The 14,032-nt window shown below is 41.1% G+C and overlaps 5 protein-coding genes across 5 annotated transcripts; 2 read left to right on the top strand and 3 right to left on the bottom strand.

The window, feature by feature from the left end:
• The first annotated feature begins 106 nt into the window (after positions 1-106).
• LOC108047823 (prolyl 4-hydroxylase subunit alpha-1) lies at positions 107-5,950 on the top strand. The gene is made up of 6 exons (XM_017128183.2): positions 107-340; positions 2,627-2,781; positions 2,841-2,997; positions 4,689-5,544; positions 5,629-5,794; positions 5,850-5,950. Exons 1-6 carry the CDS (start codon positions 168-170, stop codon positions 5,948-5,950), a joined length of 1,608 nt encoding a protein of 535 aa, XP_016983672.1. The 5' UTR covers positions 107-167.
• A 29-nt stretch (positions 5,951-5,979) lies between these two features.
• LOC123037492 (prolyl 4-hydroxylase subunit alpha-1) lies at positions 5,980-7,918 on the bottom strand. The gene is made up of 5 exons (XM_044458505.1): positions 7,671-7,918; positions 7,447-7,610; positions 6,419-7,392; positions 6,197-6,362; positions 5,980-6,110 (listed from the first exon to the last, which is right to left on the bottom strand). Exons 1-5 carry the CDS (start codon positions 7,856-7,858, stop codon positions 6,010-6,012), a joined length of 1,593 nt encoding a protein of 530 aa, XP_044314440.1. The 5' UTR covers positions 7,859-7,918; the 3' UTR covers positions 5,980-6,009.
• A 204-nt stretch (positions 7,919-8,122) lies between these two features.
• Positions 8,123-9,034, bottom strand: LOC123037490 (serine protease 1-like). The gene has a single exon (XM_044458500.1). It carries the CDS (start codon positions 9,019-9,021, stop codon positions 8,212-8,214), a length of 810 nt encoding a protein of 269 aa, XP_044314435.1. The 5' UTR covers positions 9,022-9,034; the 3' UTR covers positions 8,123-8,211.
• A 1,230-nt stretch (positions 9,035-10,264) lies between these two features.
• LOC108053777 (serine protease 1) lies at positions 10,265-11,287 on the top strand. Its single transcript, XM_044458504.1, has one exon. The coding sequence runs from the start codon at positions 10,273-10,275 to the stop codon at positions 11,083-11,085; it is 813 nt and encodes a 270-aa protein (XP_044314439.1). The 5' UTR covers positions 10,265-10,272; the 3' UTR covers positions 11,086-11,287.
• An 852-nt stretch (positions 11,288-12,139) lies between these two features.
• On the bottom strand, positions 12,140-13,011 carry LOC108053779 (serine protease 1-like). Its single transcript, XM_017136501.2, has one exon. The coding sequence runs from the start codon at positions 13,003-13,005 to the stop codon at positions 12,202-12,204; it is 804 nt and encodes a 267-aa protein (XP_016991990.2). The 5' UTR covers positions 13,006-13,011; the 3' UTR covers positions 12,140-12,201.
• Positions 13,012-14,032: the final 1,021 nt, after the last annotated feature.

A 14,032-nucleotide genomic window follows, 5' to 3' on the forward strand; every position in this document is an offset into this window, starting at 1 on the left:
GCGCAGCCGCAAACGCCCCGAGCTTTTTTTCATCAGATCATCCAAAGATCGTCGCTTTTGCCGCCGACTGAAAACAGTTTATAACGAATCGCGGCTGGAACAACAAGCTAAAACCGCAATCCGGAATCCGCAATCTTGAAAGCCGGTAACGTTTTCGGTTAAGTGAGATGTTTGTGGCCAAGTGTGTCCTTTTTTTTGTGCTTCAAATCTTAACCTGCCATGGCGAGTTCTTCAGTTCCACCTCTGGTCTGGAAAAACTGTTCGAAACGGAGGTTGTTCTTCTGGCAGAACTGCAGCAATATGTGAATGAAATTAACCAACATGCTGAGGCGCTGCAGAGGTAAAAGTGATAGAAATTTGAGTCAATCATCTTAGATAAAATACAAATTGTGAAATTATTTAAGTATTTGTAAGTTTGCTTACACAAAAAAATTTTAAAACCAGTGCTGGGTCAAACTGTTTTTATAAAGAAATATAAAGTCAAATCTTTTTGTATATACAATGGTATTCTACAGTAATATAGCTATTATTTTATTCTGCACTATCTGCATTAGTGCAAAAGAACAAAATTGTATAAGCCAAAATTCAAGCTGTCAAAAACAAGCAAGTCACACAGTCATTCAGAAGAAAATATGAACAGAATCACAACAATGCTAATATAACTCCAATTAAATATATGTAAATTTTATCGTAGAGTGGAATGAACTGATATAAAGAATTTTAAGTGGTAGTGGACATTCTTCCCCTGGTGACAAGCTACCAAAAACCCAGATTAAAATGGAAAGTTTTTCAGGTTCTAGCCGAGCCTATTAATCCATGCTGCTTTTGGCTTATACCAGATGGTTAGTTTTAATCAGATGCAAATGAGATACTCATTTTGCACACAAGCCAATTGTAATTCGCAGAGCCTATGAATTTCCCAGGCATATGATTTTTCCGACTGTCACAACCAGTGAAACAATAATGGGAAAATCAATTGACAGATGTCAGTGGGCATCCGATAATGAATTTTTCATTCATATGCGTGGATTGGAAGCTGCCCACGTAGATTGAAAATTAATAACGAACTCGGGTGGGCAGATTTTCAACTGTTGGTTTGCTTTTTGGCTAATTGATGTCGGGTGTGGGAGAGATGGTCCAATGAGATATTAAATTCTGGTTGGCTTCACTTAGTTATATTACAATTATGCAGATTATTGTCTTCTCATCCGACCGGTTGTCATAAAAGTGAATGGCAGCCCAGCGATTTGTCGCCAAATGGAGATTTGTTAATTCCCTAACCGATGCTATTTGTTTAGTTGCGCTGGGAGCTATTTATTTTATGGACCGCTAATTTCTCCGATTTCTTGGTTTGATTTATTTCCGCCGGTTATAATACTAATTAATGGCTCATATAAAGCACAAAACGCAGGCCAACAACTTTCGTTAGCATTTGGATGCCTTGCATTTAATTATCTGCGACCAAATCGATTGCTACCAGCGCCGATACCGATCGCCGGATCTAAGAAACAATTGCCGCTAGTTTATTTTGTTGTTTAGAAATAAGTGTCATCGACTTGACAGATTTAGAATCTTAAAATATGGTGCAATCATCGCCTCAGATATGCATATTATACAGCATAGTGTGCGGTTATTTTGTTTATCATGCGCATTTTGCAAACCGGATTCCTTTCTTTCTAATAAGAAACCGTTAACAAATTGTAAAGTATAATATTTATACACACCTGAATCAGACGTCGGAAAGAACTGGTATTTTTATTTTCAAAATCGTGTAAAAAACAATTGAATTTCTTTGGCTTAGTCATTGTGCAAGTCGTCCCCTTGAAAATGAAATAAAACAGATTTATTGGGTACAAGTGCCACCACTTAATCATCAACACAATAACGTTACCAACAAAAGACTTGAACTCAAATTAGTTGAATCTCGCTTCTAGATTTAGATTATGGTTACGCTCCCAACTTAATGACTTATAAATGAGCCACACTGCAGGCGACAGGCGTGAAAATAAATGCGTTAATTATACAAAACAGGTAACCCACCGATAAACCTGTGCGCATATATATGTTTGGGTACTGCTGAATATATTTAAACCATTTTTTGCAGCATAATTCTGAAAAATGTTTTTAATCAGCAGGTGCTTTATTGTATCAACACTGTGGAAAAATGGAATTAAGTTGGAAAATATCAACCATAATTAAAAATTCATAAAATTTTTTATATTATAAAATACAAACAATCGAAATAAATAGGTAATTCAAAAATTAAAAGCCTATCTTTAAAAGACACAGTGATTAATGACATAAAAATTATAACTTATTTTGATCAGTGTAAATGGTTATGTTACCTGGCTTCTGATCTTATTAATTAGACGACTTCTCGTTCGAAAAATGTGTTTCTTCACCTCCTCATTAACTTATGTTAAAATTGTTATTTCAATTTCACTTTGAGTTATAATTTGTCCCCTAAAATAACCAATTAATTGCAATTTCTTGTCTGCATTCCATTTTAACAGTGTATAAAGACTGGAGAATATTTAGTTTTTGTTTGATCAGAGAAAATAACTTAATTTATGCAAATTCCCTTAGTTATGAGTCTGATTAATGATTACTTTGCTTATGACCTCAGTGAGATAGATGCTATCCGCTTGGAACACCTGAATGCCGCCGAGGGCATCGATGACTACCTCAACAATCCGGTGAACGCATTCCGGTTGATTAAACGCCTCCACAGCGATTGGGAAACTTTCGAGGGCAGCGTTACGACAGATTCGAGTCGCTCAAGTTAGTTATTATTCGAATCTTAATTCATTGGATACAAATATGAACCAATATCTTTGCAGACTATCTCGAAGCCATGGCCAGACATAAGGAGAATCTGAGCTATCCTTCGCAGGACGACTTCGTGGGATCAGCAATTGCGTTAACTCGACTTCAGCAGACCTACCAACTGGATGTGGCCGAATTGGCCAGTGGAATTCTAAATGGCGTTAAATACGGGTAAGGAATGAAAGATAATGGAACTTTTAAGTATTTCAAAACACTTTTATTTAATATATAACTCAATCCATTTTAAAGTAATGTTTCTTCCCAAAGCATAGCTTTAAATTTTGACAATAATAAAATGCAGTACTACGCTGAACACACGTTAATTCAAGTTAATTGTCAGCACTGTGATTTTAAAAACTGTTTGTGAGCTTAACTTGATTTCACATCATAACAAAGCAGCAATTATCTTTTCCTCTTCCTGGTGCAAACTTTTTATGTGAATTTAAGACTGCAAAATGTTTGTAAACACAACCAAAAGTGGGAAAGGAAATGGCCCCAAAAAGTTTTTTAATTTAAACGCATTGCAAACAAGAAAGGAAGAAAACTTCGGCATGCCGAAATGTTTATACCCTTGCAGGTGTTATAAAAAATAAATATTCTATATATTTTAATTTGATTTTCCAATACATATATCGATCGTTCTTATGTCATCCCATTTTTAAACGGAGTTTCTTAAGAAAAGTTATGCGTGCAGTTTTAGAAGTCCCGTTTTTTGGACACTTTTCTGTAGAGCCATTTTTCGACAATATATACATATAACGAAAAATCGACCCCAAAATACAAACAAATCTCTGAACACAGATGTTTAGAGAATCAAACTACAATCATTTTGAAGTATGCCACTTTGAAATCGGATGTATCTAAGAAAAGTTATGGGCCTAGAACTGCAGTTCTGGGACACTTTTCTGCAAGGCCATTTTCCGAAAATTTGGAAAGGTGTTAATTGTCAAAATGACGAAAAATCGACCCCAAAATACAAACAAATGTTTGAACACAGATTTTTAGAGAATCAACCCACAAACATTTTAAAGTATGCCACTTTAAAATCGGATGTCTGTAAGAAAAGTTATGGGCCCAGAACTGCAGTTCTTGGACACTTTTCTGCAAGGCCATTTTCCGAAAATTTGGAAAGGGGTTGTCAAAATGACGAAAAATCGACCCCAAAATACAAAAAAATCGTTGAACACAGATTTTTAGAGAATCAACCCACAAACATTTTAAAGTATGCCTCTTTAAAATCGGATGTCTGTAAGAAAAGTTATGGGCCTAGAACTGCAGTTTTTGGACACTTTTCTGCTAGGCCATTTTCCGAAAAATTGGAAAGGGGTTACATTGTCAAAATGACGAAATCGACCCCAAAATACAAAAAAATCGTTGAACACAGATTTTTAGAGAATCAACCCACAAACATTTTAAAGTATGCCACTTTGAAATCGGATGTCTGTGGTTTGGCCGATGGTTTTGCTTGGGCTTTCCGAAAATTGAAATGAAAAATCGACCCCAAAATACAAAAAAATCGTTGAACACAGATTTTTAGAGAATCAACCCACAAACATTTTAAAGTATGCCACTTTGAAATCGGATGTCTGTATGAAAAATTATGGGCCTAGATTTGCTGTTTTTTGATAATTTAAGGGACAATATTTAATTTTTGTGTAATATTTTTAAATTATTATTACCATTGTTTAACAGACTTATTTGGAGTTCTTATAATCGTCAATGAATAAGCACTACGTTTCAAAGCGTAAAGATAGTTTTGTATCAAAGTTTCTAGCTTAACTTTTAATTAAACAATACAATATGATCAAAATCAATACGCATGCTCAAATCAATTCCTGGTTAAAACAGCATTTCCTTTTCAGTACGGCCATGTCCTGGCAGGACTGCTTTGTTCTCGGCCAGCACTTGTACGCCTTGAGGGATTACAATCACACGGTGCCATGGTTGCAGCAGTCGATGCAGTTGCTCGGTGAGCAGTCCTACGGAACGGAATCCGCGTCCCTGGACTTTATGGAGGCGGTGGTGGACTATCACCGGGAGATGGGTGCCCACGAGAGTGCTTTGACTCTGGTGAACCACGTGCTATCCATTGAGCCAGAGCAAAGGAGTCACCTCCTGGAGGCTCGTCAACATTTGGAGGAGCTAATCACCGATGGAGATAAGAACGGGTTGCTACACATGACAGCACGAAGACCTGGGGACTACCATGAATCCCGGGAGTTTCGTATGTACGAACAGGTTTGTCGTGGGGAGTTGGCTCCTCTTCCTTCCGAGCAGCGAAATCTCCGTTGTCGTCTGAGGAAAAGTCGCTTTGGCTATGCTCCTTTTAAGTTGGAGGAACTCCACTTGGATCCGCCGGTGGTGCAGCTGCATAACGTGATTAGCTCCAAGGATTCGGAATTTCTGCAAAAGACTGCCAGACCCAGGATTAAGAGATCCACTGTATATTCTCTGAGTGGAAGTGGGGCATCCACCGCAGCCGCTTTCCGCACCAGTCAAGGTGCCTCCTTCAATTACTCCAGGAATGCAGCCACCAAACTTCTTAGTCAGCATGTAGGTGACTTCTCTGGTCTGCAAATGGACTACGCCGAAGATCTGCAGGTGGCTAACTATGGCATTGGAGGGCACTATGAGCCCCACTGGGACAGTTTTCCGGAAAACCACATATACCAAGAGGGGGATATAAATGGCAATCGAATTGCCACTGGCATATATTATGTGAGTTTCCTATTAAAGTGGTTAAGCTTTGACTTTTCCTTAGAAATATTTCTATCTTGTAATGCCCTGTTCTGTTTATTCCAGCTCTCCGATGTTGAAGCCGGTGGCGGTACCGCATTTCCCTTTCTGCCCCTGTTGGTGACCCCTGAACGAGGAAGTCTGCTCTTCTGGTACAATCTTCATCCTTCTGGAGACCAGGATTTCCGAACCAAGCATGCCGCTTGTCCTGTACTTCAGGGCAGCAAGTGGAGTAAGTTAACCTTGCTGTTAAAATAAACCTATTTTAAATGATTTTTTATTTACAGTCGCCAATGTCTGGGTTCGAGAACGCCATCAGGATCAAGTGAGACCCTGCGATCTCCAGCAGAACCACGAAATTTCATTGCATTACAGGGACTTTAACTAGTGCACATAAAATAAGAAACCAACACAACACTCATTAAAGTAAGATATTAATTTATTAATTTACACTGAATCCCGATAAGCTAAGGACTTGTAGCTATCTGAGGTGAGGTTGCAGGGTCGTCGGAACTCCTGGTAACCCGAGTGCATCCAAATGTTTCCAACTGTAATAAGAACACAAAGTGATACACAACAAGAGTTTAGATGCATTTAAATAAAATGACTTTTCTTGTTTCCAAATTGTACTTACTTCGCTTGGAACCCACTATTACTGGACAGCCGGCGTGCAAGGTGCGCACATCCACATCCAGGGATCGATGAAGGTTGTGCCACATGACCATGGCTCCCTTAACAGGAGGCAGAAAAACATTCAGATTGGTGAATACAGTATAGCCCCCTTCTTCCACATCAGATAGCTAAGATAAACAATATATGTAGAGATTTCGGCATATAAATCTAGACAATAACATACATAAAACATGCTGGTGGAGATGCGATCTCCCTTGAAGTTTTCGGGCAGATTGACCTCAAAGTAGTCCGGATGCGGTTCGTACTGGCCACCAACTCCGTAGTTGGCCACCTGCATGTACTCGGCTCCGGCCATATCGAATCCCGACACAAACTGAATGATACGGCTCACAGACTTCATTACGGGTGATTCATAGTTCAGCCAGGTTTGCTGACTAACCCGGAGATCCCTCACAGTGCGTTTTCCACCTTCTCCAGATACCGCTGATCGAACCATCTCTTCTTTGTCCGCCTCCACGAAGATCGAATAGATCTGTTTGGAGTTCAGCATTCCGTGGTAGACATTGATGTCCGGATCGAGGTGGACCGGTTCCACTTGCAGAGGCGCCAAGGTGAAGTAGGCATGTCGCTTTCCATCCAGATAACATTTTAAGGGGCTACCACTACTCTCTTCTGGTAATCTTTTCCCCTGGCAAAGCCTCGTATAATTGGCAAACCAAGAAGGATTCTTTTCCGCGATATTCTTTCCTGGCTCTCTGTTCTCAAAATACTTGCGAGTTTGCTGGGCGGAATGGGTGGGTTCAGGGTCAAGGATCTGGTTCAGAAGTCTTCCAGCTCTTTTGGGATTACCCAACTCAAAGTTGGCCATGGCTGCATACTCCCTAATATCTGATAAGTACTGAATCTTGTCATTGTTCTCAGCTATAGCATTTCGGAGAAGTTCATATGCAGCTTGAAGCCATTCGAGGGACCTTTGGTATTCCCCAAGATCGAATAGTTGTACACCTATTTCGTAACACTCACGCCATTCTAACTCCGAGTCGTAGTGTAAGTCATTTATAATGCCATCAGCTAAATCCGTGGTCGTGAGATTATATACCCTCTGCAACCTGGCCAAACCTTTGATGACTCCTTGCAGCTCCGATTGATCGGGGTAGCCCAAATCCCTTGTTAGAATCTCTATAAACTGCCGAAAGTCTGGGAAAAGTTGATATTTATGAAATATTCTTTTCAGGAATTCATATGACCTACCCTCTCTGGGCTTGTTCGTGAGAATGGGTTCAAAGATAATTGCATCCCAATCCTGAACCAACCGTTTGATCAACCTGAAAGCGTGCAATGGGTGACCTAGATACTCATCCAGCTTTAATTGGGCAGTGGCCCATTCATGTTCTCGCTTTATTTGCTCCACATATCTACGAAATATTTGAATTAGATTTTTGATATTTATATACTTTGATATTAAATTGTATTACCTGCGATAAAAGTCAAGCTGCTGTTGCTGGGTCTCCAAATACGAACGCGTGGCATTTAGGAGCTCCTGTTCCACTTGTGCTAGATCCTGCATACTGTCCACCGATGAGTAAAACTCACCTTTGGCTGCTCCACTTAAAAACACCTGCAGTATAATCCCAAAAACCAAGCACCAACTTCGATGCGACATTGTGAACAGAAAACTGGGAGCTACTGATTGATGGGTACTGCTCGGGGCAAAGGTAACTTCCCGTCTAAATGGGATTGGCCCAAATAGAACGATATTCCATTTGGAAACTGTCACGTATCCAGACAAAAACGCTGTGCAAACAAAGGTGTCACAGAAAGCCACACACAAATGTTGCTAAATAAACAGTTCGTTCGTTCTCTAAATTTCTCCCTCTCTTGCCCCAAAAATTTTAGACGTGAGCAGATGATAAATTCATAACAGGAATTATTTTATAACAGGTAGTATTTATTGAATCTATATTAATGTGATTCGTAATTTTTATTGAAATTTAAACACTTTATTTGATGGCACACTTAGTAGGAGATGCCGGTGTTGTCTCGGATCCAGTCGAGGTATCCGGTGACGCGGCTGAAGACGGCGGGGTGGCCAGCCTGGCAGCCAGCTCCAGAGACGTAGGAGGTCACTCCGACCAGGCGGTTGCCCTCGTGTGTGACCAGGGGACCACCGGAGTCGCCTCCGCAGGTGGACTTGCCCCCGTCGGTGTTGATGCAGATCATGTTCTCGTGAAGGGACCACCAGCGGCTGCAGTCGCCCTGGGACATGATCTGGACATCGACGGCCTGGAGCCAGTCGGGGAGTGGGCTTCCGTCGTAGGTGCCGCCCCATCCGGAGGCCACGGCCCACCATCCAGCGTAGTCCTGGTACCTGTCGTTCATGCTGGGCAGCTCCACCTTGTTGACCAGGTGCCAGAAGTCCACGTGGGGAGTGCGGATCAGGGAGATGTCGTTGTGCAGGTTGCCGCTGTTGTAGTGGTGGTGCTGGATGATGTCGCCACTGCCCACCCAGTGGGTGTACTGGGGCTGGTTGCGGATGCTGGCGCCGTAGTTGATGGTCACTCCACTGGCTCCGTTGGTGCAGTGGGCGGCGGTCAGAACCCAGGAGTTGCCGATGATCGAGCCACCGCACCACCAGTTTCCGTTGCCGCTGAACAGCAGACCCACGATGTAGGGCACCTTGCCCTCGTAGGCTGGGTAGCCGTTGGTGATGCGCCCTTGGATCTTGGCGTCCTTCACAGGCACGGGGGTCAGCTTCTGATCCTTCTGCTCGGGAGCAGGGATGGCAGTGGCCAGGGCCACCAGAGCCAGAAATACGAACAGCTTCATCTTGGCTAGGTCTTTCAACTCATGGTTTTCCCAGAAGCTGACCGCCCTTTTATACGAAAACTAGGGCCTTATCAGTCCTAAGACCTATTGTTGGGTCTGAAAATCGCGGGCTGTATATTATGTCGAAGTATGAGGCATGACAATTTTTGCTGACTGATAAGCTAGGAGGAAGTGGGTCTTTTAAATTTTATTATTTATACCTACGTATTGTCAAATTTGTAATAATTTTAATACCTAAACTGAACTTTCAATTTTATTTGATAAAAATGATAGTAATTCTTGAATTATCAACGGAGTACACTCAATGGGTATGGCTAATGTATTATCATATATATTTTAGGTGTGTATTTTATATATGAAACGGATCTTATAGTGTTTTTTTCTGGTTTATACTGGCAGCTACAAAATGTTAGCCATAATTATTGGTGCTTGATTTAGGGATTAATAATAAATATTTTGCTGATTATCATATCCAATTATACAAAATAATGAAAGAAAGCCACAATTAGCTTAAATTTTATTAGGAAATGCTTATCAAAACAGAAAATAATTAATTTATGGTCGCTCTGGACTAATACGTTCAGCAAATCAAGTGCATTTATTAGCATGAATCAGCAGTGCAGTTTATTATAGTTAATTAAAATGATGAGGGGCCTAAAACTCACGAGTGATAAATACCTTATTTTCTTAATAAATTTACAGAATACAATTTATACAGTTACGAATTTTAACAATTTTGTTCGCTCATTTGTTTAGTTATTAGTAGTTCGGATTTACGAGTTTCATTTAAAAAATCTTATTTCTTTCCCATGTGCAGTATTTTATAATAAATTTCTTAGATCATGAACTTATATTATAAGATTGATAGTTTGTGGCTTATTTATTTAATTTTTATTTGTTTATTTAATTTTATTTTATTTAAATTGTTTATTTTTACCGTATAATCCGTTGCATAATCCAGGAAATGGGAAAAAAATAAGTGATGGAAAATTGCAACTCATCAGTAATTTTTGTTGTATTAAGGGCTAGGTAAGTTCGTGTAGCAAACTTACTGCAAACATGTCACACTTCAATTGCAAAGAACAGACCATAATTTTAGTCTTATCAAACGGCTTAACTTGTCATGCCAGAAAGTTGGCCAAATATATTACCATCAAATCTTACAGACACTCGACGAAGAGCTGATAAGGAAATAGTTTAAAAGGCTGGCCATTTTCGGTGTAAAATCACAAGTTATCAGACTTAGAAAAGATGAAGCTGTTCGTATTTTTGGCTCTGGCCGTGGCCGCAGCCACAGCCATCCCTGCTCCCGAGCAGAAGGATCAGAAGCTGACCCCTGTGCCTGTGAAGGACGCCAAGATCCAAGGGCGCATTACCAACGGCTACCCAGCCTACGAGGGCAAGGTGCCCTACATCGTGGGTCTGCTGTTCAGCGGCAACGGAAACTGGTGGTGCGGTGGCTCGATCATCGGCAACTCCTGGGTTCTGACCGCCGCCCACTGCACCAACGGAGCCAGTGGAGTGACCATCAACTACGGAGCCAGCATCCGCAACCAGCCCCAGTACACCCACTGGGTGGGCAGTGGCGACATCATCCAGCACCACCACTACAACAGCGGCAACCTGCACAACGACATCTCCCTGATCCGCACTCCCCACGTGGACTTCTGGCACCTGGTCAACAAGGTGGAGCTGCCCAGCATGAACGACAGGTACCAGGACTACGCCGGATGGTGGGCCGTGGCCTCCGGATGGGGCGGCACCTACGACGGAAGCCCACTCCCCGACTGGCTCCAGGCCGTCGATGTCCAGATCATGTCCCAGGGCGACTGCAGCCGCTGGTGGTCCCTTCACGAGAACATGATCTGCATCAACACCGACGGGGGCAAGTCCACCTGCGGAGGCGACTCCGGTGGTCCCCTGGTCACACACGAGGGCAACCGCCTGGTCGGAGTGACCTCCTACGTCTCTGGAGCTGGCTGCCAGGCTGGCCACCCCGCCGTCTTCAGCCGCGTCACCGGATACCTCGACTGGATCCGAGACAACACCGGCATCTCCTACTAAGAGTTCAGTGTTTTCCACGTTTTGGTGGTTATTTTCAATAAAAGTTTAAAATACATAAAACTCCTTTTTTTCTAAACACACATATGTATATTTGAACAAACTCTGTCTGAGCGAATGGTGCAATTATTATATTGTTATTATATATGACCTTAACAGATGGTGAAATAATCTACATTAAATCAACAATAATAGTATTTGAAAACAGTTAAGTTGATTCATTCAATAGTACGTTCTGGATTCCCAACAATTTATGAATGAATGCTATAATCAGCTGTCAAGATTACTACTTTACTGTTATCATTTAGCGCTATAAAAAAATTGTATATGCAATGCTACTTACATATGTATGTGTTTTGGGCTAACAACAATAAGCACTGTGTGAAATGTCGACGAACTTCAGCTATCTGAGAGCCAAAAACAAATGCTTTCTTTGATCTTTATTTTTACGACTTTATTTAATGATTAAATAATAACCAATAAAATGAAATGTGGTATAAAACTGAGACTGAATTTGTATTGTCTTCTTTCATTAAACGCTTGGCAAATTAAACGTTTTGTATCCTTACATTTGTGATCATACATTTTTCCATAATTAATATCAACGCAGTCTTGTTTGACTCCTTGGTGCGCCATTTAACAAATGGTACTACCGTCTCGGTCATTTATGCCAATCCAGCAATGAACTTAATCTTAAAGTCTATTTTGGAATGAAGCAGGATAACTTCCGACCCATTTGCCATATTCCAATCAGCATTATTCTATTGCCGATGAAGAATTACCCAGACACTATCTGCTCGAACTTTGGAGGAAAATTTTTTGAATTAAATTTGTTAAGGGTTACTTAAGGCTTCCTTGTTGGGTTTTTGTCACCTAAAGTTTGTTCTCGATTTCGGTTTGTGGACTGATTTGACCCGCCTTCTGTCAAATTCAGTCTCGCATCAATTTCTTCTCTATGAATTTATGTAGAAGAGTAAGAAAACAATTCAAGCTGGAGAAAACATAGTTTAAAAGATATGTATTGGTAGACCCAAAAACAAATTATTTAAAAAAATAGTTATTTATGTATTTAAAACTTTTATTGAATATAACCACCAAAACGTGGAAAACACTGAACTCTTAGTAGGAGATGCCGGTGTTGTCGCGGATCCAGTCGAGGTATCCAGTCACGCGGCTGAAGACGGCAGGAGCACCAGACTGGCAGCCATTTCCGGAGCCGAAGGAGGTCACTCCGACCAAGCGGTTGCCCTCGTGTGTGACCAGGGGACCACCGGAGTCGCCTGAGCAGGTGGACTTGCCTCCGGCGGTGTTGATGCAGATCATGTTCTCGTGGAGAGACCACCACTGACTGCAATCGCCCTGGGACATGATCTGGACATCGACGGCCTGGAGCCAGTCGGGAAGGGAGCTGCCATCGTAGGTGGTGCCCCATCCGGAGGCCACGGCCCACCATCCGGCGTAGTCCTGGTACCTGTCGTTCATGCTGGGCAGCTCCACCTTGTTCACCAGGTGCCAGAAGTCCACGTGGGGAGTGCGGATCAGGGAGATGTCGTTGTGCAGGTTGCCGCTGTTGTAGTGGTGGTGCTGGATGATGTCGCCACTGCCCACCCAGTGGGTGTACTGGGGCTGGTTGCGGATGCTGGCTCCGTAGTTGATGGTCACTCCACTGGCTGCGTTGGTGCAGTGGGCGGCGGTCAGGACCCAGGTGTTGCCGATGATCGAGCCACCGCACCACCAGTTTCCGTTGCCGCTGAAGCTCAGGCCCACGACGTAGGGCACTTTGCCCTCGTAGGCTGGGTAGCCATTCGTAATGCGACCCTGGATATCCTTAAACGCCACGGGGGTCAGCTTCTCCTTCTTCTGCTCGGGAGCAGGGATGGCAGTGGCCAGGGCCACCAAAGCCAGGAATACAAACAACTTCATCTTGGATAGTCTTTCAACTGATGGCTTTCCCAGAAACTGACCGCTCTTTTATACGGAAACCACTGTCTTATCAGTCCTAGGAACTTTTGTTGGGTCTGAAAGTTCGCCGGCTGTATATTACGGCTAAGTATTTAGCATGACAATTGTTAACCACTGATAAGCTTGGAGGAAGTGGGTCTTTGCTAAAATTATGGCATGTATATACATAGTTGATCAAGTTTTGATGTTTGTAAAAAGTTTGATACCTAAAATAAAGCTTGAGCTTGAGTGATCTTTTGTATTTTCCATGTTCATTTGATATTTAATTGTAATATTCTTAAATAGGAGTGGGTCAACAATCTGAAAAATAGCTTAATTGAAAACTTATACTTCAATATTTTTAATTAACCAATTTTTGAATCTAATCAAAAAATTGTAATGTACTTTAAGTTTGAGTTTTACAGATACTCTTTATGATAACAAATGTACGGAGCGTATCAGTTGAGAGCCACATTAAATTACTTCTTGTCTGATAACGATTTTCTAAACAATATAGTAGTTGGACATCTGAAGCAGATATCAGCTTTCATTCACTACCTTTAGTTATTATTCAACATGATAATGGAAATTTTTGTAATATCATACGCAGTCGTATAACTTTTTATACATTTTAATGGGACCATTTCCTGTTCAATATATTTAAAGTTTTACAAAAGTAAAGCTGCACCATTTTTTTCCGTATTATTTATTTTATATTTATAAGAGCAATCAATATTCTGAAATATTTGACTTCTGCTTCTTTTGTTTTCTTGTTGTTATTAAATGTAAAATTAAAGCAAATATATTAAAGTGTAATACTCTCCAATAATTGACTTCTGCTTCTAATGTTTTCTTGTTGTTATTAAATGTGAAATTATATCAAATATATTAAAGTGTAATAATGCTGAAATATTAAAATCCTTCTATATCAATACTTACTCAATTGCAATAATGCTACCCACCTTCCATTTGCTCTTTTCGCATTTCAGGCAAAATTCGATTGAATTTC

This window comes from Drosophila rhopaloa, unplaced genomic scaffold, assembly GCF_018152115.1.
Source record: "Drosophila rhopaloa isolate 14029-0021.01 unplaced genomic scaffold, ASM1815211v1 contig_167, whole genome shotgun sequence".
Lineage (NCBI taxonomy): Eukaryota > Metazoa > Arthropoda > Insecta > Diptera > Drosophilidae > Drosophila > Drosophila rhopaloa.

What these genes read in the sequence shown, in the direction of transcription:
- LOC108053777 (XM_044458504.1), top strand. Translation starts at nt 10,273, where the DNA reads ATGAAGCTGTTCGTATTTTTGGCTCTGGCCGTGGCCGCAGCCACAGCC.
- LOC108047823 (XM_017128183.2), top strand. Translation starts at nt 168, where the DNA reads ATGTTTGTGGCCAAGTGTGTCCTTTTTTTTGTGCTTCAAATCTTAACC. An exon ending in CATGCTGAGGCGCTGCAGAG is followed by an intron (nt 341 to 2,626) that starts GTAAAAGTGATA and finishes TTATGACCTCAG; the next exon opens with TGAGATAGATGCTATCCGCT. An exon ending in GACAGATTCGAGTCGCTCAA is followed by an intron (nt 2,782 to 2,840) that starts GTTAGTTATTAT and finishes ATATCTTTGCAG; the next exon opens with ACTATCTCGAAGCCATGGCC.
- LOC108053779 (XM_017136501.2), bottom strand. Translation starts at nt 13,005, where the DNA reads ATGAAGTTGTTTGTATTCCTGGCTTTGGTGGCCCTGGCCACTGCCATC.
- LOC123037490 (XM_044458500.1), bottom strand. Translation starts at nt 9,021, where the DNA reads ATGAAGCTGTTCGTATTTCTGGCTCTGGTGGCCCTGGCCACTGCCATC.
- LOC123037492 (XM_044458505.1), bottom strand. Translation starts at nt 7,858, where the DNA reads ATGTCGCATCGAAGTTGGTGCTTGGTTTTTGGGATTATACTGCAGGTG. An exon ending in CAGCTTGACTTTTATCGCAG is followed by an intron (nt 7,611 to 7,670) that starts GTAATACAATTT and finishes AATATTTCGTAG; the next exon opens with ATATGTGGAGCAAATAAAGC. An exon ending in AATAGTGGGTTCCAAGCGAA is followed by an intron (nt 6,111 to 6,196) that starts GTAAGTACAATT and finishes TTCTTATTACAG; the next exon opens with TTGGAAACATTTGGATGCAC.